Source organism: Geotrypetes seraphini, chromosome 16 (genome assembly GCF_902459505.1).
Source record: "Geotrypetes seraphini chromosome 16, aGeoSer1.1, whole genome shotgun sequence".
In the NCBI taxonomy this organism is placed as follows: Eukaryota; Metazoa; Chordata; class Amphibia; order Gymnophiona; family Dermophiidae; genus Geotrypetes; species Geotrypetes seraphini.
Genome location: NC_047099.1, coordinates 40,281,401 through 40,307,623, shown reverse-complemented (window position 1 = coordinate 40,307,623; position 26,223 = coordinate 40,281,401). Strand labels below are relative to the sequence as shown.

The following is a 26,223-nucleotide window of genomic DNA, read 5'->3' as shown; positions in this document are numbered from 1 at the left end:
TTCCCTCTCTGACACAGTATTGTGGTGGTGTGTGTCTTCGTCTGGTGATTTTTACTGTGTATTTCTGTTCCTCTCTCTTAGTGTAGTATGTGTTTTGGTGTGTTTTATTTTTGTGTGGATATTTCTCTTTTCACGTCTCTCAGTAGTGTTGTGGCATCTCAGTGTGACCTTTTTTTAGTGTGACTTTCTTTCTCTCTTACACACGCAGTAGTGTTTTTTTTGTAGTGTGTTATTTCTGTCTCTCTTTCTCTCTCTCTAAAGAGTTGTGTGTCTGTGTTTTTTGTATTTCTGTCTCTCAGTACTGTCTTAGTATTTTTCTTTCCCTCTCTGACACAGTATTGTGGTGGTGTGTGTCTTCGTCTGGTGATTTTTACTGTGTATTTCTGTTCCTCTCTCTTAGTGTTTTGGTGTGTTTTATTTTTGTGTGGATATTTCTCTTTTCACGTCTCTCAGTAGTGTTGTGGCATCTCAGTGTGACCTTTTTTTTAGTGTGAATTTCTTTCTCTCTCACACACGCAGTAGTGGTTTTTTGTAGTGTGTTATTTCTGTCTCTCTTTCTCTCTCTCAAAAGAGTTGTGTGTCTGTGTTTTTTGTATTTCTGTCTCTCAGTACTGTCTTAGTATTTTTCTTTCCCTCTCTGACACAGTATTGTGGTGGTGTGTGTCTTCGTCTGGTGATTTTTACTGTGTATTTCTGTTCCTCTCTCTTAGTGTAGTATGTGTTTTGGTGTGTTTTATTTTTGTGTGGATATTTCTCTTTTCTCGTCTCTCAGTAGTGTTGTGGCATCTCAGTGTGACCTTTTTTTAGTGTGACTTTCTTTCTCTCTTACACACGCAGTAGTGTTTTTTTGTAGTGTGTTATTTCTGTCTCTCTTTCTCTCTCTCAAAAGAGTTGTGTGTCTGTGTTTTTTGTATTTCTGTCTCTCAGTACTGTCTTAGTATTTTTCTTTCCCTCTCTGACACAGTATTGTGGTGGTGTGTGTCTTCGTCTGGTGATTTTTACTGTGTATTTCTGTTCCTCTCTCTTAGTGTTTTGGTGTGTTTTATTTTTGTGTGGATATTTCTCTTTTCACGTCTCTCAGTAGTGTTGTGGCATCTCAGTGTGACCTTTTTTTTAGTGTGAATTTCTTTCTCTCTCACACACGCAGTAGTGGTTTTTTTGTAGTGTGTTATTTCTGTCTCTCTTTCTCTCTCTCAAAAGAGTTGTGTGTCTGTGTTTTTTGTATTTCTGTCTCTCAGTACTGTCTTAGTATTTTTCTTTCCCTCTCTGACACAGTATTGTGGTGGTGTGTGTCTTCGTCTGGTGATTTTTACTGTGTATTTCTGTTCCTCTCTCTTAGTGTAGTATGTGTTTTGGTGTGTTTTATTTTTGTGTGGATATTTCTCTTTTCACGTCTCTCAGTAGTGTTGTGGCATCTCAGTGTGACCTTTTTTTTAGTGTGACTTTCTTTCTCTCTCACACACGCAGTAGTGTTTTGCTAAGTGTTTTTTTTTATATATATAGTGTGTTATTCCTGTCTCTCTCTCAGAAGTGTTGTAGTGTGTTTTGTGGTGTGTGTGTGTTCGCGCCTTTTCTCTTTGCCTCTCTCAATAGCGCTGATGTGGAGCGTGCCACGGTGTGGGGTTTATATTTCGCTCGCGACCCTCCCCTCCCCCCCCCCCCCCCCCGCTCGGTGCCGGCAGCTCTCAAGATGGCGGAGGCGACCGAGCTGAAGGTACCGGCGGGCGGGAGGTGGTGGTGTGGGGGGGGGGGAGCGGCCCCGGGACTCGGCAACCACCGAGAAAGCAAATCGCCCCGCCCTTTCCTCCCTCCGACAACAGCGCGAGGCTGTCAGGGAGGCCGAAACTGAGAGACAAGAGGGGGGGGGGGAATGCAGTCATAGATCACCCCCCTCCCCAAGAGAAAGATAAGAGGTGCTCTCTCCCCCCCCCCCCCCGCTGCAGAATGGGCTACTCCCAAATGGAACTGTATGGGGTGGGTTAGCTCTGCCCCTCCCCTCCGTGAAACGGTTGTCTGGAAAATGGAATTATGGGATAGCAGCACCCTCCAAAAGGTTGAATCAGGGGAGGGGGAAATGTAGATAAAGGAATTTAACCCCCCCCACCCCGAATGATATTTAGCCTGTTTCAAACAGAAGTTAGTGTGTGGCTGCAGGGCAGCAGCAGACATTTAGGAAGGGGGGGGGGCAAGATGGGATTGTGAGTGTGAGTTTTATTTTGAATGGAAGAGGACCCCCCCCTACATATTGGGTGTTGAGTTGAGTAGAGACATTACAAAATGTAGTTGAATAGAAACATGGTTTATTGTATTTATCATATGGGGGGGTGTTAGATTGTGTTTCATTTTATTTATACCCCCCCCCCTTTCATATTATTGGGTGTTGAGCTGAGGTCATGGAATTTGGGAGGGAAGCAACTATCTTAGGGACATTACAAAATGTAGTTCAATAGAAACATGGTTTATTGTATTTATCATATGGGGGGGTATTAGAGTGTGTTTCATTTTTTATTTATACCCCCCCCCCCTTCATATTATTGGGTGTTGAGCTGAGGTCATGGAATTTGGGAGGGAAGCAGCTATCTTAGGGACATTACAAAATGTAGTTGAATAGAAACATGGTTTATTGTATTTATCATATGGGGGGGGGTGTTAGAGTGTGTTTCATTTTTTATTTATACCCCCCCCTTTCATATTATTGGGTGTTGAGCTGAGGTCATGGAATTTGGGAGGGAAGCAGCTATCTTAGGGACATTACAAAATGTAGTTGAATAGAAACAAGGTTTATTGTATTTATCATATGGGGGGGGGGTGTTAGAGTGTGTTCATTTTTTATTTATACCCCCCCCCCTTTCATATTATTGGGTGTTGAGCTGAGGTCATGGAATTTGGGAGGGAAGCAGCTATCTTAGAGACATTACAAAATGTAGTTCAATAGAAACAAGGTTTATTGTATTTATCATATTGGGGGGGGGGGGGTTAGATTGTGTTTCATTTTTTACTTATATCCCCCCCTAGATATTGGGTATTGAGCAGAAGTCAGGGAATTTGGGAGGGAAACAGCTATATTAGAGACATTACAAAATGTAGTTGAATAGAAACATGATTTATTGTATTTATCATACGTTAAGATTGTGTTTCATTTTTTTTACTTATAAAAGCAAACAGAAGAAATAATTCCCACTTAAAAACCAAGAGAAACAGAACAACAGTGGGTATAAAATAAAAACAAAACACAGTCATCCTGTCGCTGCTGAGTCAGACCAGTGGTCCATTGTGCCCATCAGTCCACTCACGCGGCGGCCCTTAGGTCAAAGACCAGTGCCCTGAGTCTAGCCTTACCTGCGTACGTTCTGGTTCAGCAGGAACTTGTCTAACTTTGACTTGAATCCATGGAGGGTGTTTTCCCCTATAACAGTTCTTACACGACCACAGACTACAAAACCTTCAAAAAAGAAATAAAAAACCTTCTATTCATAAAACACATAAAACCGAACTAACACAATCAGAAATGTCTCAAGCATCACCTGCAACTACTACATATGAACTTCCAATATCATGATAACTCAGATGTAATCCTTAACAACTCAAAGAATGTACAAACTACTCCCTAAATGCTTTTTTTAAAAAATTTCTTTCTTTCTTTTTTTTCTTTATTTATTTAAATGCTTCTAATCTCCAGACAATCCATTTGTAATCCCCCTTGAACCGCAAGTTAATGGCAGAACAGAAATCCCTAATGTAATGTAATTTAATGTCTGTGAGAATAAAAGACTATTCCTTCATCACAAGAGGTTTCTTCTGTTGCTCATCTTGAAGATTGTGACTGGTTTTTTTTTACTTTTCTATCCACTGGTGACCTCTCTGACTTTCTTGGAAATCCATGGTTCTGTTTTTCTTCATTTTTACTTATTTATCATAATAAAACCCTAAGCACGCATGCGCACTTACAACTTCGTGATCCCTGCCTCCGTGATCTGTAGCTCCGTGGCAGTGTCTGAAGGTAAAGGGGGGGCGCAAGTTGTACGCTTCATGTCCTAAAGTTTCCAAGTTTACTTTTTTTAAAAAAATTCTTTGTTTATTGATTTTATAATTTTGACAATCTCAATCAAAACACAAGAAAAAATATCATGAAAACCAAAATATCAAATCCAAAAAATATAAGGTAAATTTTTGGTTACACAATATAGTTGGTCCACTATCTAATAGAGACAGAGCTGAAATTTGCTGAAATTAACCTACAAATTAAATAACAAGGAAAACCAAAAGGAGGCCCGACTGCCGTTGAACATTTTCTCTCTAAACAGATTTAAAAGAATCAGAGTGAATAATTACTTACTATCCTGAGATGAAATGAATTTAGATAAATGCTGCGGTTTGTAGAAAACATATCTGTTCTCTTTATATACCATAACACATTTACAGGGGTACCTCAGAACAAAGGTCGTCCCCAACTGAATCACCCAAGGTCTCAATATTAGAAACTGTTTTCTTCTCTTCTGGGTCGGGCGTGAAACATCTGGATACATTCGTATAATGTAATGTAATTTATTTCTTATATACCGCTAAACTCTGTTAGGATTCTAAGCGGTTTACAGAAAAATAGACAATAGGGTGCATTAAAATTATAAGTAAAATAGGTACTTAGAAATTCCCTTACTGTCCCGAAGGCTCACAATCTAACTAAAGTACCTGGAAAAATGACAATTAGTAGAGTAATGAAGAAATAAAATAGAGAATAGATGAGAAAAATAAGAAAATAAACATTCTAATAAGACTACAATGATCTAAAGGACTTTGAAAGGTTGAAAAAAGAGGGGAGATAAGAATAGATGCAGAGGGAGAACCGTTGAAGCAATAGAATTCTGGGGAAATTTAAATGAAATTTGAATGATAAAATAAAACAAAATAAGTGGTAAAACAATAAGTGAGATTAAAAAATATATCATAAACTAAAAAGAATTGAAAATAAAATCAAAACAGTCAAAACTGAAGTCCAGCTTGAACGGGCCCCCGAGCCAACCGTTGGTCCGATGGCCGGACTGCAGCCCTCCTCCGTATAGTATTGAACAAAAAAGAAAAAATCTTTATATTTGAAGAACAATTTTAACATCCATTCCCTATCTGAATCAATAGCAAACTGTACTAATAAAGTAGCTGATACTTGAGTCTCAGTTTCTGACCTCTCCAGGAAATTAGATAAATCCAAACTATGCAGATAAAGTCTGCTGATTGGGATTTTGAGACTTAGGTCTCGCAGGTAAATCATATATTTTAGAGAGAGCTGGGTAGGAGGACTCAGGTACTTTCAGAACTTCACCTAAATAGCGTTTAAACATATCTATTGCCGACATGGAAAATAATCTCGGAAAGTTAATAATCCGCAAATTACATCTCCTAATGGAGTTTTTCCACCATTTCTTGCTTGAAATGAAGACTTGCACTATCTTTAACCCAAGTTAGTGCTTGCATCTCTAAAGATTTTATTCTGGTGTCATAGTCATCTGATTTATTTTCCAAGGCTGAAACTTTATTCTTTAAATCCAAACTTTCCGAAAGTACTCCAGTACAACGTTGAGAAAGTTGCTGTATCTGGCTTCCCAGAGAAATTTGGAGACTAGAAATGGCCTCCCAAATTGACTCCATATTGAAGACTTCAGGTATACGTAGGGACAAAAACTCAGTTCTGATTTCCCCTGATAAAGTAAAACCGCTCTATTTGACAAATTCCTTGCCTAATCAGATGACCTCTCTCAGGTATTCTTTCCCCTTATAATCCCAATGTATTATGTAACTTCTTTCTCTCATGTATGCCTTCCCTATGCTTCCCTAATCATCATGTAACTCCCTTCTTCTTGCATTGTGTAATTCGCTGATTGTCCAGCCTTCTTTCTATGTGAACCGCATAGAAGTCAGTTTGACTATGGCGGTATAGAAAAATAAAGTTATTATTATTATATTTGCTGCAGAAACATCAGAAACCATTTTTATCTGGTCCTTTCCTCCTCGCGGCTGCATAGCTGACACTGCACACTCCTGCTTCCTCTCGGCACCGGTTTCCCACGCCCTGCCGGGCGTCCCGGACCTTGCTCGGCATCGACCGCTCCTCTCCTACTCCTGCTCCTTCCGCTCCCGACGCCTCAGGACGAACCAGGGGACTCCGTTCCTCCGGAGACAAGCTGACACCCTTGAAGGAGAGCTCATGCGCTTCAGCTTGCGCGTTCCCTCCAGCCGAGGCATCATCTTCCGGCTGCTGTGTTCTTGGGCCTTATGCACAAATGTGTCCCATCGGGCTGGTCCAAGGTAACTGTTCTCTCGGCAAAACCGGGTGTTTTGATTTCCTTTTCACTGAGGTAGGAATAGTTCAAAAGAACCACCACGACGTCCCGGTGCAGCTTCGAACCACCATTTTGCCAAGCTCCGCCGAAGTTTACTCATATCTCACTATCCCACGCCAAGGGTAAAACCCGGGCAGCTTACAATCTAAAATCAAATGAACTAAAAATAATAACATAAAATCACATATTACATACAAAAGGTTAAAGGGAAAACTACAATTATTTAAAGAATAGGGGAAATGGTAAACCCAGGTTAAAACTTCTTGTTTCTGCCAGAAAGTTCTCAAGTGCAAATATCCGCTGTTTTCTTTTTTTCAGGTGCCTATTAAAATAATGTTTTTTAACTGGGCTTTAAACTTATCGATTGCTCTCAATGATCAAAGAGCTAGCGGTGTGGAACTTAGAAGGGGAAAACTAGCAGTCCAAATAGTTGGTGGGATGTTATCTGGGGGAACAAGTGGATCAATTTTTCACTCCGTCAAAAATTACAAAGACTAGGGGGACCCTCGATGAAGTTACAGGGGAAATACTTTTAAAACCAATTGGAGGAAAATTTTTCACTCAGAGAATAGTTAAGCTCTGGAAGAGCAGATTAGCGCAGCTGGTTTTAAGAAAGGTTTGGACAAGTTCCTGGAGGAAAAGTCCATAGTCTGTTATTAAGACATGGGGGATGCCTCTGCTTGCCCTGGATCAGTAGCGTAGAATATTGCTACTCTTTGGGGTTCTGGAATGTTGCTACTCCTTGGGTTTTGGCCAGGTACTAGTGACCTGGATTGGCCATCGTGAGAACGGGCTACTGGGCTTGATGGACCATTAGTCTGAACGTCTTTGGCCAACTGCTGCCGACTGAAGGACAAAGTGTGGGAAGAATAGACAGATAGCTCTGGCTCACCCTTCTTTCTGCAAACACTGATTCACTTTTGAGAGCATCCCACACTCTTGGATAACAAGTTGCCTTGAAACATGCAAAAGAAACTCTGGGCTCATAAGGTCACCATGAAAGTTTGGCAGGAGAATGATGAAGATGGACAATGTGCCTTTATTAATCTGTTCTTTTCAGGGCTGTTTCTTTCTCTCTGTATGCAATTTGATTTCACTATAATAATCACATGGGGGCCTTTTTACTAAGGCACGCTAAATCGGTTAACACGCCTTAGTAAAAGGACCCCCTAGGTGTGGTACAATACAAAAAAAATAAAATCAATTATCCCCCTTACAATTCCCAATCTAATTAATTATGATCTCTTATTAAAATACTGTAAATCACTATTAATTAAAATGAATTATCACTATTCCGCTGCCATCTAAATATTAAATAAATAACAATAAAATCAGTTTGAACTCCCCCCCCCCCCCATTCACTACATTCAATAATCGTCTTCTACGAGTAAAGAATAAGGGGGGGTCTTACAATACACCGAAGCCCATTCAGGGCGTCAGGGCATTTATCGCGGCAGCATCGCTACCGTGGCTTTGTAAAAGGGTCCCCAAGTTATTCATGATAGTGTTATGTTTGTATGTGATTTTATCATTTAGCGCTCTGGCCCACGGTAGCTTAGTTCAAGGGGGGAGGGGGAGAATTAGTTTTGAAACTGAGGTCTATTCAATTTAAAGTTGTCCCCCCTGAAGCAGCCTACCATTGGTGAAACATGGCCACATTGGGCAATTTGAATAAAGCTTTCAAAAAATAAAAGAACAAGAGGGCACTCGGAAAAGTTGAAAGGGGACAGATTCAAAACGAATGCTAGGAAGTTCTTCTTTACCCAACGTGTGGTGGACACCTGGAATGCGCTTCCAGAGAGCGTAATAGGGCAGAGTACGGTACTGGGGGTTCAAGAAAGGATTGGACAATTTCCTGCTGGAAAAGGGGATAGAGGGGTATAGATACAGGTCCTGGACCTGTTGGGCCGCCGCGTGAGCGGACTGCTGGGCACGATGGACCTCAGGTCTGACCCAGCGGAGGCACTGCTTATGTTCTTATGTGCATTGTTTAAATTGAGTATTGAGGGCCAGACATCTCTTGTGCATGTCAGGAGTAGAGCATCAATGATGTCTGCGGCTGGCGTGAATCTTTGCAATGCCCTGCCTGGCATTCTGCGATTCTGTGCGGGGAGGATCAGTTTTAAGAAAATGTTAAAAAACACAGCTTTTTGTCAATACCTTCCTATGCTAATGTTTCCAAATATTTTTGCCTTGAATGTAATATTCAATGCTTTTCTGTATTTTTTTTTTTTGTGGAAATTGTGATTGACGATGCCTGTATTGATATTATGATTTGTCAATACAGTATTTGGTCTCCTACTTTCCTTCCGTCTCATGTATGTTAATCCGAATTCGTCTAGTATTTTTTTTTTTTTTTTTTTATTTATTTATTTATCATTTTAATGCATCCTATACAAGATGTTTAAGAAATACAGAAATATATAATTCTCTTAGTCATTTTACATACCAAGAATTGAAATTTAAACATCCATATAAATCATATAATACAGTCCACAACTTGAGGAGAAGAGACAAGATGAAAGTAACACCCCTCGGGAAAGGGGAATATACAAAGGAAACAAAAAACTTTAAGAAATGGAGCAGTCAGATCTTACCTATCCAAAATAAAATTAACCGCAATATTATTAACCTGTATCATCCGGTCTGTGTAGAGATACCTTTACCTTCAAGGAAAAAACCTAATTGGGCAGGTTCAAAGAAAATATATTTACTTCCCTGATAAGAAATAAAACATTTACAAGGAAATCGCAACTGAAAACTTGCCCCCAAAGCAATCACCTTTGATCTATATAACAGAAATTCTTTCCTTCTGGACTGCGTCCACCTCGAAACATCAGGAAATATATATATCCTTTCCCCCAAATAGGAAATCTGCTTTAAATTGAAATATAATTTCAGCAACATCTCTTTATCCTGAAGAAATACCAATGAGACCAATAAAGTTGCTCTTCCCTGAATTTCAATATCAGAAGACTGCAGGATAGCAGAAACATCTAATTGAACATTTTCATCCGCTGTAGCTTTTTCTTTCTGCATTTGTTTTATATAGTAAATTCTTTGTATCGGGGGAAGACTTACTTCAGGTACCTTTAAAACATTCAACATAAAGTTCTTAAAGAGTTCTTGAGGAGACATAAACTTGGCAACCGGAAAATTAAGAATCCTCAAATTTAAGTTTTTCTGCTGATTTTCCAGGTTTTCAATCTTCCTCAAAATCATTATCTTTTCTGTTGTTTGTTTGGTAATCAAATTCTTAGTCTCTATTGTTCGTCTAGTATTTTTAATATTTGATAAAATATTGCTTTTCTTTACCTATTTTAATTGTCTCTTACAATCTTTTTATATTGTACACTGTCTAGACATTTGTTTTGATAGACGGTATATCAAAAATAAAGAAACTTGAAACTTATTTTTCTTTGGGGGGATGAGAAATTTATGTTTGTCTTTTGTTTTGTTTTAAATGTTAAGCAACTGAAGGGCGATCAGGATAATATGTATGTAGCAAATGTATAAACTGCATAGTTTTATGCAGTATATAAGTTGTTAAATAAAAAAAATCCATTGTTTTTCTTTGCAACTACATCCTGTGTTAAATAAACAGCAATTAAAAAACATCGATTTAACCCCATCTTCTCCATATATACTTGAATATAAACCGAGATTTTGAGGCCCATAAATGGGGGTCTTGGTTTATATTCAAGTCTGCTCACACTCCCTCCCAGTACCATTCCTTCTCTGTCACCACCACTGCTATCAGCCCCCCATACCTGGAATTCTCCTGCTGTCAGGACCCAGCAATTTCCCTGCCGTCAGCTCGTCCCGTTCCCTCTCTCTCTTCCTCCCACCCCAAAGAGTGACAGCCCACCCCCCTCCTGGACCCTCAGGCCTACCGTGCTTCTAATGTGGTCTAGCAGGACATTGGAGCAGGAGCAATTCTCACTACTGCTGCTGGAAGTCTCGGCAGCCATCTTCAGTACTGAGAGAGCACAGGAGGGAGCAAGTGAGAATCGCTCATGCCCAACGTCCAACTACACTAGCATGGAAGAGGGAGGGAGGTGCACAATGACAGCAGGGAAATTGCTGGGTTGAAGGGGGGGCCTGACGGTGTGGTGCGGTGGGGGTGGAGGAGAGACACCACTGGAAGGGAGGGTGGGTAGGTAAGAAGGGGAGTCACCAGGAAGGGATGTAAGGGAGGAATGGTAGAATATGAACCCTCAAGTTTTATTCGAGTTACCAATTTTACCCTCCTTTTAGGGGAAAATGGTATCTCGGTTTATATTCGGATAGGTTTATATTAGAGTATGTACGGTAGTGGTGAGCGGGAGGTGAAATGGTGGTGGAGAGAATGCAAGTCTCTCCCCTATGGAAATGCACAGCGATATTTAAGTCACACACACAGAGTGAGAGACAGTTTATTGCAACTGAATATGCCAAATCCAAGACCCAGGAGTGAGTGGTTGCACGACTAGTAAGCAGGGTTTCTTTATTGGGTGAACTTCCCTGCAAGCCAAGGCCTCCTAGATGCATTGCCTGACCTGTTAGCTAAACATTTGGTAGGGCTCAAAGATATGGACACCTGTATAGCGCATTGTTTCACTTTCACCTATAAGGCAAGAATTTAGGATCCTGTCTATATGTCTCCTCTTCCACTTTGAAACCACCATGTTTCCAGTAGTCAATATCCCTAAGTGTGAGAAGGTCCAACCTGATGTCTGGCAGAGGTGCTCTGAAAGTGCAGCTCATTCTTCTAACCATGCGCTTTCTTCCCTCTCTTTCAGCATATGGTGATGAGCTTTAGGGTGTCAGAGCTACAGGTACTTCTAGGCTTTGCTGGCAGGAACAAGTGTGGAAGGAAACATGAGTTGCTCTCCAAGGCCCTGCATTTGCTGAGATCCAGCAACAGCCCTCTTGTCCAGATGAAAATCAAAGAACTCTACCGTCGACGCTTCCCTCGCAAGATGCTGACCCCGTCTAACCTGCCCATGGTCCACATTCAGGCAGGGGCACTGCCCTCCACTGCTGCCCTGCCCTGCCACCTGCCCTATGACACTAGTGTTGCCTCCATATCCTCTGCTGTACTGCCCCCCATGCCCATGCTGGGACCCAAACATGAAGCCGACCTGCAGCATCTTCCCACACCCATCCACCCTGTCCATCCGGACGTCAAAATGAAGAGGCTTCCTTTTTATGATGTTTACGATGAGCTCATGAAGCCCACCACACTAGGTGAGTCTCTGCTTGCTCTCAGGAAGCTCCATGTCATCTGGGACAGGCCATAGCAGTCCTTGTTTTCAACCCTCTTAAGCATGGGAAGAGTTTTCAACCCAGTCTTCAGGACACACCCAGCCATTTAGGTTTCAGGATTTCCATAACAGATATTCATGAGATAGATTTGCATGCGGGAAGGGCAAGGCATGCAAATCTGTCTTACGCATTTTCTTGTGGATATCCTGAAAACCTAGCTGGCTGGGTGTGTCAAGGACTGAGTTGAGAACACCTGCCTTAGAGGGAATATTAATTGTAGATAGCCTAGAATAGGAGTAGGTAACCTCAGTCCTGGAGGGCCACAATCCAGTTGGATTTTCAGGATTTCCTCAATGAATATGCATGAGATTGTTCACATATAGTGAAGGCAGTGCAGGCAAATAGTTCTCATGCATATTCATTGGGGAAATCCTGATAACCTAACTGGGTTGTGGTACTTGAGGATATACCTCAAACTTATAATGCAATCTAGTGGTTTATAATTTTAAATAAAATCACATATTGAAAAAGAACTCCATATACTAGATAGGAAAGTTCCTACCAATAGTCCACCCAAATACACAAAAACCCAAAGTGCTATTTACAGGTTTAAAAAAACAAAAACACCCAACTCTAAACAACCAGTTCCAAGGGTGAAATAAATGTTTCCAAAGACAAGTTTAAAAAAACGCTCTTTCCACTGTGTTGGAATAAACCAGCCATTCTCAACTCTGGTCCATGAGAACCACCTTCCTCCCTCCCTAAAAGGATCTGATTTATAGTGTACTTTCCCTGAAACCTGGAGGCTTGGGGGGGGGGGGTGTTAATGAGGCCTGGATTTTTGCATAGCAAAGACTCAAAAAGAAAACGTAAACCACAAAAAGAAAACCACATTCATACCAAACCAAAAACAAAAAAGACAGAAAAATAATGAATACAAAAAAAACAGAGAAAACAGACCTTGTACACGGGCAGCCGGGACTACACTGTACCCTAAGCCACCCGTATCATCCCTGGTCTGAAAAAACTCCATACATATACACTTCTCCCTCCGTATTTGCGGTTTCAGCATTCGCGGTTTCGATTATTTGCGGTTTTTAGTTTGCTGGTTCCTCCCCCCCAATTGCATCAGTTTGCATAGAGAAATCGCTGATTCCAAGCATTTACTGAGAAAATTGCCGATTCCTGGCACTTTTGTCACCGTGTTTTGCCTCTCCTTCAGTAACAGGCCAGATCTCCCACCATGTTATTTGCGGTTTCACCATATTCACGATGGTTTTTAATAGAAAACAGCGAATAACATATGAAAAAGTTATTCACGGTTTTTCTGTATTACGGGTCTGTTAATCCCCTATCACAGCGAATACGGAGGGGGAAGTGTATATTATATCAGTCTTTCATTTCACTCAATAAACTTATTTTTTCAAAAATTCATTTTCTGTCATATATAGGTTTTCTGCTAAACTAATATACAGTACGTTTTCTTTTTCAGGCTTTGCTTGGCATATACGACTGTACCCTTGTACTTACTGGAGTTTTGCATGCCATAATTTGGAGAGACATGATTTGATAAAGGTAGCTGCTTTGGTGGTGGCGGGAGGGGGGGGGGCATTGAAAACACGGCTCTGATTTTTCAGACATTACAGAGTCATAGAGCTGAGATCTAGCGTCAGTTTTCTATGGCAATTTTTTCCTCTTGCTTCTTCTGGATCCTTAACCTTCTTGCCCTCTCCCTACCCCATCTCTGTCTCTGCAGCATCTACCAGCAATCAGAGGTTTGAGGAAGCCCATTTCACCTTTGCTCTGACACCCCAACAGGTCCAGCAGATCCTCACATCCAGGTAACTAATGCAAAGTGCTCTGCACAGGGAGGCCAATCCCAGATGTTTTTTGTTGGTCGGGGAAGAAGTACCTCATTGTTAAAAAGATCACCTTACCAAGGCCTAGATTCACTAAACTCATCGATCTGTGCGATCCGTGGCTGAGTCTTGCCAGGCAACTGATTCAATACTGAGTCCTGATGCAAATTATCTAATCGGATGCATGCCCCACGGATCACTTTTGAGCAATCAAGACGCACGCGCAGCCCATCCTGGCTGGCTCTCGATGCGATCCGTGCATGCGCTTGGTCTTCGAGGTCAAAACAAAGGGGGAGGGGTGGTTGCGGTACTTGCTGGCCCAAAGGAATGATGTACACATTTTAGAAATATTCTCCAGTTCTACACACAGAACATGCCTTGTGCAGCCAGATTATTTATGGAACAGAACACGCTTTTAACTATGATTGGATATATACGTATTTGTTTAGTCAGCTTTTGGGAAATGATATCGGCTGAATGTTAACTTGTATTGCTGAATTTTGTAATTCGCTGTATATGTACAGTATTCTTTTAGGTGAACCGCACAGAACTGTTTGCAGGCTAGAAATAAAGTATTATGCTATGTTACATAAAATTTGAAAGGAAAGCCATAAAATGAAGGAGAGGCAGTCCCCGGGTTAAGAACGAGTTATGTTTTTAAAGCTGTTCTCAAGTCATAGAAACATAGAAATAGACGGCAGATAAGGGCCCACGGCCCATCTAGTCTGCCCACCTTAATGTCCCTCCCCTACCTTTGCCCTGTGAAGAGATCCCATGTGCCGATCCCATTTGGCCTTAAAATCAGGCACGCTGCTGGCCTCAATCACCTGTCGGATTTGGATGTAACTCAGACCTTGTAGATTTTAAGCTTCTACTCCCAGCTGACAAAAGGGCCATCTGTCCCTCTAAGGTACAGCATCACAACCACACACTGTTCTTAAAGTGGCCATTCATCATTCGTGGATCTACTACGGGAGAAGTGTAGGAGTCTCGGCCACTGGAAATACTCCTCAGTGAAATCAAATGAAGCCGCATCCACGTTCTTAAGTAGCAACATTCCAGAGCCGAGATTGTGATGTCATAATGCCTCATTTCACCAATGCCTCATCTGTGATGTCACAATGGCTTCATTGTTCTATACTTGGCTCACTTCTGATATTGTATCGGAGGAGAGGGTGGTCAGAGCAGTGGTCAGCACCCTGAGGTTGTGGGTTTAAACCCCATGCTGCTCCTTGTGACCTGGGGCAAGCCACTTAGTCCTCCACTGCCCCAGGTACATTAGAAAGATTGTGTGCCCCATCGGGACAGATAAGGAAAATGCTTGAAGTACCTATATGTAAACTGCTTTGAGTGTGGTTGTATAACTGCAAAAAGGCGGTATACAAATTCCAATCCCTTTGTTGTATAGTGTTCCCCCGCAAATTCGCGGTTAGCGAATCGCCGGACTCACTAATTCGTGGTATTCTCCGATCACCTCTTCTTGTTGCTAAATTCAGGCTACACCAATCGGGAGCTGCGTGCCAAAGCAGCTCCTGATTGGTGTAGCCTGACTTTAGCAACAGGAAGAGGCGGTCGGGAGCATACTGCGAGTGATTTTGTATCCGCCGGCGCCCCAGCTGCCCTCTCCTGCCTATAAAAACCATATTCGCGGTTTTTCAAAATTTGTGGGGGTTCCTGAAACGGAACCCCCGCAAATTTCAGGGGAGTACTGTACTATCATCTACATATGTATCTCCAGAACAGCCACTCACACTTGTAAGTGTTCACACCTCAGTTATAAGCATATAATTTGCTGTTACGCTAGTATTATATAAAGGAAAGCAGGCACTTACGTTCTTTTAGAGAAGAGGCTCCTACCAGGCACCCAGTTATAGATTCCAGCCCTCTTCCGGCTCTGTCTGCCTTGAAATAACAACATTTTTTTTTTTTTTTTGGGGGGGGGAGGTTTAGCAGAGCAGGAAATTTTACTTCCTGATTTTGTTCCAACAAGTCTTTGCTTAAAACATGAAGAGTTACGGCATGCTCTCTTTTCCTTTCTAGAGAAATTTTACCAGGCGCCAAGTGTGACTACACTGTGCAGGTCCAATTAAGGTAAAGCGCCCAGGCCAGTCCCCAAATGTGTCACTCGGCAAGTGTCTGCTACATCCAGTATTTAACCTCTAGCTTTACAACTGCAGGTTCTGCTTGTGTGAGACCAGTTGCCCGCAGGAAGATTACTTCCCTCCTAATCTATTTGTGAAGGTGAATGGGAAGCTCTGCCCGCTGCCGGTGAGTTGCATCAAAAGGTGGAAGGAAGCTACAACGCGTTTCTGACATCGGTTCCGTGTATACTTAGTGAACCTCTTGAAAAATTAAACATTTGGCTGTTCTTTCAGAGCTCAAATGAAATCTCCACGACTCAGGGGATCTTCTTGATTCAAGTTGAGATAGCGCAGAAAGTGGCTTATTAAAGCTTGGCAAATATTGGCCAAGCCCAACACGAATGTAGGCGGTTTGCAAAAGCAATAGATGCCATAGTCTTTAGAATAGGAGAAACCTAAATCTTTCCTGAATAATCCTCCATTTTACGAAGCCGCATTAGGCTTTTTTCTCGCTGGACGCGGCGGTATTAGCTCCAACGCTCTCAGGAATTCCTAGAAGTGTCAGAGCTAATACCTCTGTGGCCAGCGATTAAAAAAAAAAAAAAGCGCTTAACGTGGCTTTGTAAAAGTAGCCCTGGAGGAAAAAAGCCTACTACATCACCAGGTCCGCTCGTATACTTTCCACTCTTTCTCAGCCTGTAAATTAAGGGCTCCTTTTATCAAGCCGTGACTTTTCATCACGCGCTGGCCTAAAAACTACCGCCTTCTCACAAACCTGGAATGCTCTTCCAATTTTTTTACGTAATGAACAAGACTTGGTAAAATTTAAAATACAATTAAAAACATTTTTATTTAATGATGCTTTTAATACTTAATTTAATAATATTCAGACCAATAATTCCAATATTTTTGTGCCATTCGTTTTAATGTTTCCCCTTTTGTGTTTTTCCTATGTATCTCTTTTATTCGACAAATGTATTTCATAAACCCCTGTTACCCAATGTAATGTAGTTTTTATTATTCATTGTAAGTATTTAAAGTTTGTACTGTATGTTTTCTTTTAATTATATTTTACTATGTACATCGCTTTGAATTAGATAAAGCGATTAATCAAGAAAAATAATAAACTTTGAAACTTTGAAGAGGAGGCGGCCGGCAGTTTAACCCGTGTTAAACCGCTAGGGCAGCTTTGATAAAAGGAGCCCTAAATGCTGCTTTGAAAAAAGACAGGCTTTAATAATGTTTTATATTTTTTTCAAAACCATTTCTGCTCAGATAACTTTAGGTAGGAGTAGGAGTGTACACGCACTAGTGACCGATAGCAAAAATCATTCTAGGATCTTGGAAAGATCTCAATGCTCTTGATGATTGCTTAAGCGTACGAGAATATGTTCATAATATCCTCTTTGGTCAAGAGTAAAGATTTTAAAGGGAATTCAACCTCCTTCATATTGCGGGATCTGATCCGTGAGGTTGTTTGTGGCATGGCTGTAAGCAGGATTTTCCCATCTATTCCCTGTACTTCTTTTGGGGGTTTGGAATGTAAGAGGATTCATCACCGTTCCCGTCCCCGCGGATAACCGCGGGAAATAATTCCATGTCATTTTTTTAGTGTCTATTTCAACCTCGGTCCTTCTACACCAGCATTCTTCAAAGCAAAGCTTGCGGGTCAGTGGTTGTGCCCAATTATACTCTGATTCTTCCCTCTCTCCTTAAAGAATGACATGAAGATGGTTTCCCGCGGTTATCCGCGGGGACGGGAACGGTGATGAATTTTGTCACCGCGTCATTCTCATGGTGCATTTTCCCACGTTCTTCCAGATAGTGGTACCTGTGGCTGTGTTTTCATCCCTTGGGGTTTGGATTACTTTGAAAACTTGCTTCTCACTTTAAAAGTTACTTATACAATTGAATGGAGGGTAGCAGGGGCAGATGGGTCTGGTGTGTCGTGATGGCAGTGCAAGTGCCTTAGGATGCTGACAGAAGATTACTGATTTGCAGGGGCTGGTTCAATAAAGGTTTCCCTTTTGGGGTGAGGCAACTCAGGTAGACATCTCTTGACTTTTCCAGAGCTACCTTCCTCCTACTAAAAATGGCGCTGAACCCAAGAGGCCAAGCCGTCCAATCAATATCTCGCCTCTCATCCGGCTCTCATCCACTGTGCCCAACACCATCGTGGTCAACTGGACTTCTGAGTTTGGCAGGGTAAATGGTGCACTTTAAGGTTATGGGGTTATATTTAGGAGATTTCTTTGTGAGAACTGGAATATGATTTAGAATAATAATAATTAATATTACTAAGTATTTTGTAAGGCCTTGGGTGCATGATATTGTAGTGTTTTGGATGTGGTTTTTTTTTGTTCTGTTTTTTTTTTGGGGGGGGATTTATATCGCTCTTTTTTATTAATAGCTCAAGGTGGCCTCCAGAAGGCTTTGTATCTAAGTTTGTGGGTAATTGAGGGTTAAATTACTTGCCCGATATCATAAGGAGCAGCAGTAGGATTTGAACCCTGGCTTCCCTGTTTCTGAGCTTACTGCTCTAGGCTACTCCTCCTCTCCATACTAAAAACATTTTTCTGAAGTGTCCTGCAAGAGACCCAGTGTAGTTGCAGGGAGGGGGAAGGCTGGCATTTGATTCCTGGACCTCAAGCTGACAGAGGCCAGAGGAGACTGTGAAGGGGGAACCCCCCCCCCAATAATTAAAAGTAAAGAATAATCCTAATATTTTTCCTCTTTGTTAGAGCTACTCTCTGTCCATATACCTCGTGAAGCAGTTGACATCAGTAACTCTCCTGCAGAAGCTGAGAGCCAAGGGAATCCGTAATCCTGACCATTCCCGAGCTCTGAGTGAGTATAAGTCTCCTAGAGAAGGCTATTGAGGTTTTTAATTACTTCAGAGGAGTTGAGAGGACTTCCCAGCACACCCGATTTTCCAAAGGCAAGCGTCCAGATATGGGCATTGACTGAGTAGACTGATTAACACAGAGGATCTAGAATCAGAAAATAATATTAAATATTGAACTAAGGCCAGTGCTGGGCAGACTTGCACGGTCTGGGTCTGGGTCTGTGTCTGGCCGTTTGGTGGGGGATGGGCTGGGGAGGGCTTCAGTGGCTGGAGGGTGTAGATGGGCTGGAGTAGGTTTTAACGGATATTTCGGCAGTTGGAACCCAAGCACAGTACCGGGTAGAGCTTTGGATTCTTGCCCAGAAATAGCTAAGAAGAAAAATTAAAAAATTTAAATTGAATCAGGTTGGGCAGACTGGATGGACCATTTGGGTCTTTATCTGCTGTCATCTACTATGTTACTATGTGACCTAAAGAAATAATTCTTATGGGCTTTGTAGTCCTCTTTCTCAGCCCTTGAATGCAGGAGGGCAGAAGCAGAGAAAAAAAAATTCCAGAAGGGGATATGAGGACTCATTAGTGAGAGATTAAGAAGGGAAGAAGGACCTTGAAGGAGAAAGAGAAAAATAGTCGCATCACCTTTAATTCTTTAATCATTAAAATACATCTTTCCAAAATCTTTTTCCCCCCCATTTTCCCTTCTAATTTCAGTCAAAGAAAAACTGACAGCAGACCCTGACAGTGAGATTGCTACTACAAGTTTACGAGTTTCGCTCATGTGCCCAGTGAGTATTTTGTAAGATGCTGCGTCTTTAAATGGTATTGCCATGCTATACACCACAAGCATTGCTGGAGGATGGTTTGTAAAAAGTGTAGACGTTGGGGGGGGGGGGAAACTTTCTAAAGCTGGTTTCGGATGTGGAGTAAAGTACAGTAAAACCTTGGTTTGCGAGCATAATTCGTTCCAAAAGCATGCTTGTAATCCAAAACAGTCGTATATCAAAGCGAATTTCCCCATAGGAAATGATGGAAATTCAGATGATTCATTCCACAGCCCAAAAACTTTAATACAACATACTATTCGTACTTGTATTGCAAGATCTCGCTCATTTAGAACAGTCACTACACTCCTGCAGCGTCAGAGAGAGAAGAACCATCGGCTCAGTTGTGACGATGTAACGCGTGTATACTGTATGTACTTGCATTGCAAGACTTTGCTTGTATATCAAGTTAAAATTGAATCAAATGTTTTGCTTGTCTTGCAAAACACTTGCAAACCAAGTTACTTGCAATCTATATGCTTGTAATCCAAAAGGGTCTTATATCAAAGCAAATTTCCCCAAAACTTTAATACAAAATACTGTATGTACTTGCATTGCAAGACCTTGCTTGTATATCAAGTTAAAATGTAATCAAATGTTTTGCAAAAACACTTGCAAATCAAGTTACTTGCAATCCAAGGTTTTGCTGTAATTCATTTCGGAAACATGCTTGTAATCCAAAAGGGTCGTATATCAAAGCGAATTCCCCCAAAACCTTAATACAAGATACTGTATGTACTTGCATTGCAAGACTTTGCTTGTATATCAAATTAAAATGTAATCAAATGTCTTGCAAAAACATTTGCAAACCAAGTTTTTCCTATACATATAAGAGTTTCAAATTGTGATTATGGGCCAAGAATCCAACCATGGATGTACTAAAATGTACATCTTACATTTTTGCTCAGCAAATTGTATTTCTATACTATTGCCTCTTAAGGTCTCTGCTCTCTATATTTCCTCTGAATATCTGCTTATTGTATTTCGCTGAATGTCCAGCTCTCTTGATTGTAAACCACCTAGAAGTCGCAAGATTGTGGCGGTATAGAAGAATAAAGTTGTTATTATTATTATTGCTCTTGACCAATGACTACAGACTCCCATCCCTGACTTGGGAATTGAACTGGGATACGGCACCAGTAAAGGGTGCCCATTTTTATTGAGGGATTTATTCAAAAATAAGATATATTCTTAAACAAGGGGATCATTTAAAGGTTTGACCCCTAGCCGGTGAGAGTATCTGTGGATGAATCACATCAGTAATTTACTGTCTAAAAGGATTATTTGATTCTTTTCCATTTATATGGAAAGAGGATGGATTTAAGTATCTTGGTATTCAAATTAAAAGTACAAATGATGATACAGTAAAGGAAAATGAAAAATTTGTTGAGTTATGTGAGCAATGAAACCCTTTACATCTTTCTTGGTGGGGGAGAGTCCAAACTATTAAAATGATGATTTTGCCTGTGGTTTGTTACCAAATGAGTATGATACCGATTTATTTTCAAGGGTCTTTTATAAAAGATATAATATTCTTAAACAAGGGGATCATTTAAAGATTTGACCCCTAGCTGGTGAGAGTATCTGTGGATGAATCGCATCAGTAATTTAAAGCAAACTGCTGACATCATGCCGATGAGTGCTTCTGTTCACGGTGTTATCCCACCTCCGCTTTCAGCTGGGAAAAATGCGTCTCACAGTGCCCTGCCGAGCCGTTACCTGTACCCATCTTCAGTGCTTCGACGCTGCCCTTTACCTGCAGATGAATGAGAAGAAAGCCACATGGACCTGCCCTGTGTGTGACAAGAAGGCACCATATGACAACTTGATAATCGATGGGTATGTCTGCTCATTATCCCCAGGGAGTGGTGAGCTGTTAAGAAGACAGGAGAGGAGATCTGGGGTGAGCAAAGATGTGAAATGAAGGGCCCTTGCCCAGAAGATCAAAGGTGAGAGGGGGGAAGATGATGTGACAAAGTTTGTTTTCAGAAGGGGGTATGTTTAGGTCTTTTTTTTTGCCCCTCTGGTTTTTAGTACATTTTCTTGGCGAGGCAAAATTTATCTGTGTAACATCAGAGACTTCTGTGCCGTCTTAGTACTTAAATCCACAGAGCTGACACACAATGCAGGAGTGGGAGGCAGCCCATATTCCAGGAGGAACGCTTTTAGACAGCCTTAGGTTTTTGAATGTCTGTTCCAGTGCATTGTGGGGTATGTAGTGCTTGCTTCCTTTATGTCAGGACTACAGATGATCAGAACACTGGGGAGGAAAAAAAGCCCGAACTGGTCTAAAGTCTGTCCAGATTAGGATTAAGTGACATTCATAGGACAGCAAGATAACGCGCACCAGGCCCATGCTATTTGCCGCTTGATCTCTGCTTTTCCCTGGGGAATTAGGCTCCTGTGTGAGGTACTATGCTGACCTGACCCTTATTTACAGGCTGTTCATGGAAATTTTGAACTCCTGTTCGGATTGTGATGAAATACAGTTTATGGAAGATGGCTCCTGGTGTCCCATGAAACCCAAAAAGGAGAAGCAGGATATTTACAGCAGCATCGAAAGTAAAGGAGGTCAGAGTTCACTTGTCTTGCTTAACTGACTATACAGGACATTTTTAAGGGCTTGTAAAGGTTCTCATGAATGAGATGGCTGACAGAGCCTCGGGAAGTATCTTATTAAGTTGGGCACTTCTTATTTTGGGTGTACTAAGGACTGCATAACCTTTTTTTTTTTTTAGTCCATTATCCAGAAACGTTGATCTTTATTGGCTTTCAAGACCACAGCATTCCCTTTTCAGCTGTGCTCTAGAAATGCAATATACCTGCAATAATTTTGTATAATATTTGCACTGGATCAATAAACGGTGCCCCAGTTTTCTGCAGGGCACCTAGGACTCTTGATATTCAGGGTATCCAGACTTCAAAGCAGGTAGCTGGTGGCTTCTGGACAGTAACTGAATTCCTCTGGGTCACTTTTGTAACAGTTGATACAGGGCCTAAATGGAAAGATACATGGGCAACAGGTAGGTCTGGAATAAGCAATGGAAGTAAAACCCGGATGTCTCAATCTGACCCCCTTTTTCTGGAGCCATACGGTAACCCTAGGAATAAACAGCATACAGTTTTTCTGTGGTCCTTATGTCTGTCCCAGTATTGCAATGCTTATGTTCTTATGGGTTTGAAGGAGGGCCTTCGTGTTATATCATGAGTAGGGTTCCCATAATCATGATATAAACCTTACCCTAACACTAGAAGTGTACCCCCCACCCCCACCTCAAAAAAGAGGGTTACTTTGTAACCCTCAAAAAGACAAGTATCCACCGCCACAATTGTCCTGCGCTCATTTGACGGGTCACCGAGTAGCGCACAGTGTTCTAAGCTTGCCTCTTCTCCTTGCAGCCAGCAATCTCTACACCCTAAGCTCAGATGTGAAACGAGCACCGGATGAAAAGAAGAGAATGGAAGTGATAGACCTCACCCTAGAAAGCTCATCAGATGAGGAGCAACCTCCTTCCAAGAAGCAATGCCTGGTCACCACCACGGCCATCTCCACCACGACGGGGCCCAAGGGGTAGGACCACTTCTCTCCGACTCAAAATCCTCAGTAGTCTGCATTCCTCCAGTGGTGATGATGGTAGCCTTCTGCTCTTCAAGCTGCCTGTAGGGTGGCTTCTCTCTTATCCAGCTTAGTAAGAGTTGCATATCTCATTTCACACACTCGCAACACTGGGAAGGGGAGCTAGCTCTTGTCTGAATTCAAAAGGGCCTGGGATAGGCACCTGGGATCTCTCGGATGGGCAGGCTAGATGGGCCCTTTGGCCTTTATCTGCCATCATGTGATAGGGCAAGAAATTGAAGAACATTCTATCAGGGCGGTCAGATACTGACCCAGTGTTCCAGCATATCAGGGGATATTTTCCCCTCTGAATCAGTGTCCCAGCAAGGTGTTAGGAGATATTCTCTCCTTTGAGCCAGTGTTTCAGCATGGTGTTAGGGGTTATTTTCTCTCTAAATTCTGACCCAATGCCTCAAGCAGAGTTGAAATTGTAACATTTAACATTTAAAAATATCATGAGTCTTGTAATGAAGCAAATCATCTTTGTAATGTTTTGTCCAATCCCATACATTGACAGGAGGGTGATGTGTTGATATTTATGGTGACACGGGTCATTTCTTCCTGAGAATGGGTTCTGTGCTTTACTGCCTGTATATAGTCTGGGGCAGGGGGGATGGGAAAAATAGACTTTTATGCAGTGTCACTAAACGGAGATGAATAACTGATACTTATGCAGTGCTATACAGTGATGCCTTGGAATCCGAACTTAATCCGTTCCAGAACCCCGTTCGAGTTCCAAGACAATTTTTCCCATTGAAAATAATGGAAACTCAAATTTTAACAGGAAATACACTGGATTTTAAGGTAAAATATTAAATATTCCAAAGCAGCATTCAGATTCTGGGGCAAAATTTACTACAAAAAAAAGTTCGGATTCCAAAGCGCTCGCGTTCAGGGGCGTTCGGATTCCGAGGTACCACTGTAGTCTTATAACTTTTGTTTTGAATGAGCAGAGATTCCAGCCTGCAGAGAACAGAAGGGGAGAGACTGAAGCAGGGAGCAGGAGAATTATTTCCTACGCTGTAGTGTCTGCTGTAGCCTTTTCTCTCTTGTCCTCACAGGAAGGGAGTTGATGAGGCTGGACCAGACACTGCAGGCAGCGTGTGAGGAAGAACTGGAGGGGAAGGGTTCACCTGGCAACTCTCTCTAATTTCAGGACTTGGATCCAAAGTAGGAAGGAGCCACTCCAGTGCACGATTTGGGGAACAGGGAATGATTTGTAGGAGGAGGGAAGGAGAAAAAGAAAGAACACATGTGACAGAGTGTAGATTATAATGAGGGTTGTGAAAGAAAGTTGACACACATTCCCCCTGCCATGATTCCCCTACACCAACTCAAAGTTTCCAGGTATAGATTCACCTTCCATTTTGATGTAGTGGTATGAATGAGCTTTTATGGTTTAGTGTGCAATTAAGAACCTTTTCTCTATATACATCTCCAAAAGTAGGGTTACCATATGGCTCCAGAAAAAGGAAGACGGATTGGGACATCCAGGTTTTACTTCCACTGAAAGCAATGAGGACAGATCGAGACATCTGTGTTTTACTTTCTTTGAAAGCAATGGAAGTAAAACCCCAGCTGTCTCAACCCGTCCTCTTTTCTTTGGAGCTCTACGGTAAGCCTATCCAGAGGGTTCAAGCTGATGATTTGTTTCACATCCAAGAGAGGTCTCATTAACTAAAATTTCACTTTCAGGATGCTGAGTGTTGACCTTCAGGCTTCCTCTGTGCTTCGAAGCCCTCACCTGACAACCATCAGCAATGATTACCTGTCCAGCCTCCCTATTCCTGATTATCATCCTTCCTACCAACTGCCCTCAGAAATCCAAGGTAAAAGAGAATGAAATCCGGGACCTTATAAGGGTTGCAAGGTTAGATTATGTCATATGTTTGGAAGCAATCTATGGCTCCCGATTGGCTGAAAATAGTCATATGATACCTTCAGTGGCATGACATCATGATCGATTTTAGCCCGTATCTGCCTTGCCACATAGAGAACCAGGTTCTTTGTAATGCGTTGCACCTTATTGACTGCTGAGACATGATGTCAATGGCTGTTGGCATGTTGCTTATAAACTTCTACAGAACAAGACATTCTTTCAGCGCCTCTATTTCTCCCATATAATATTCACGGAGGTGAGGAATGGCCCAGTGGTAGCGTATGGATCCTTGTAACCCGTTCTGGGCTCCTGGGGAGGACATGCTATGCTATAGCAATGAATGAATAAATAAACACATTTGCAATACATGAACCCAATCCTAAGGCCCAATGATTATGTTTTTATTTGGGAGGGGAGACAAGTAGCTTCCTAAGGACTACACTGAGACAGAAAAGTGAATGGAGAGAAGGTCTGTGTGATCTTTAGCACTTATCTCCCTGTGTCTCGGCCCATCCAGTTATAATTTTGTAACAGTAATGCCAGCCCTGCTCCTTCTCACTTTCCTGCTTTGGGAAGCTTTTGAATGGTGGGGCCTGGTCACCCCCGTAGAGGAGGCAGCACGCATCTTTCAGTGGCTCAGGATCCTGTTTGTTTCGTGATCATGGCTGCTCTACTTTCCCAGTTCAGTCTCTCCAAACTTGAGCTCTGAAAGGAGCCATACTCCCCTTCAATTGATTTATTTCTATACCACTTATATCCTAACTGGTTTACATTCAGGTACTTTATCATATTTCCCTATCTGTCCCGGCGGGCTCAAACTCTATCTAGTGTACCTGGGGCAATGAGGGAATTAAGTGACTTGCCCAGGGTCACAAGGAGCAGCGAGGGATTTGAACCCACAGCCTCAGGGTGCTAAGGCTGTAGCTCTAACCCCTGCACCACACACTCCCTAGCCTGCAGCCCCGTCTCCCAATTTTGAAACTCATCAGTCAACACAAACATCCTGCAAAAATCCAGGTTAAAGGATGTGCGGAGAGATCTTTTGAGTTTGCGTATCAAGAACTCAATTTCTCCTTCCCGTCCCCGCGAGTTTTATCACTGTCCCTGCCCCATTCCTCTAAGCTCTGCCATAACCACACACCTAAAACACTTATGATTTTAAAGCGTTTGAGGCTTGTGCGGATGAGGACGGAGCTTGCAGGGATAGGAAAAGAATTCATGGGGACGGGGAAAAATCTGTCCCCATGTCATTCTCTTATTTGTGCAGCTTTCAGAACCTATTGTTTTGCTTTTGACTGCAACTTCTTTTTGCTCCTTCCAAGAAGCTGCTGCCTTAGGCGACTGCCTAGTCTTGCCTAATGGTTGGGCTGTTCCTGGTCACAGGATATTTGAACAGGGAGGCCACAGAAAACTCAACTGGGGAGAGGAGGTGATTTGCTCCCAGGAATAGCCAGGATCTTGACCAATGAGAAACCAGGAATAAAAATTTTTAAAAAAATATGAAACCTTCTTTAGGCTTCTGAATAGCAATTAAAATCAT

The 26,223-nt window shown here is 41.9% G+C and overlaps 1 protein-coding gene across 3 annotated transcripts in view; it reads left to right on the top strand.

Annotated features, from left to right (window-relative positions):
* Positions 1–26,223, top strand: part of PIAS3 (protein inhibitor of activated STAT 3) — a 46,378-nt gene that overhangs the window by 18,429 nt on the left and 1,726 nt on the right. For all 3 annotated transcript variants that reach the window (XM_033925437.1, XM_033925435.1, XM_033925436.1), the window contains exons 2-12: positions 11,117–11,564; positions 13,339–13,423; positions 15,482–15,532; positions 15,619–15,709; positions 17,593–17,727; positions 18,264–18,369; positions 19,079–19,152; positions 20,867–21,027; positions 21,629–21,759; positions 22,588–22,759; positions 24,500–24,633. In XM_033925437.1, the coding sequence (XP_033781328.1) occupies positions 11,120–11,564; positions 13,339–13,423; positions 15,482–15,532; positions 15,619–15,709; positions 17,593–17,727; positions 18,264–18,369; positions 19,079–19,152; positions 20,867–21,027; positions 21,629–21,759; positions 22,588–22,759; positions 24,500–24,633 (1,585 nt within the window). In that variant the 5' untranslated portion in view covers positions 11,117–11,119. The remainder of the gene's footprint in view (positions 1–11,116; positions 11,565–13,338; positions 13,424–15,481; positions 15,533–15,618; positions 15,710–17,592; positions 17,728–18,263; positions 18,370–19,078; positions 19,153–20,866; positions 21,028–21,628; positions 21,760–22,587; positions 22,760–24,499; positions 24,634–26,223) is intronic.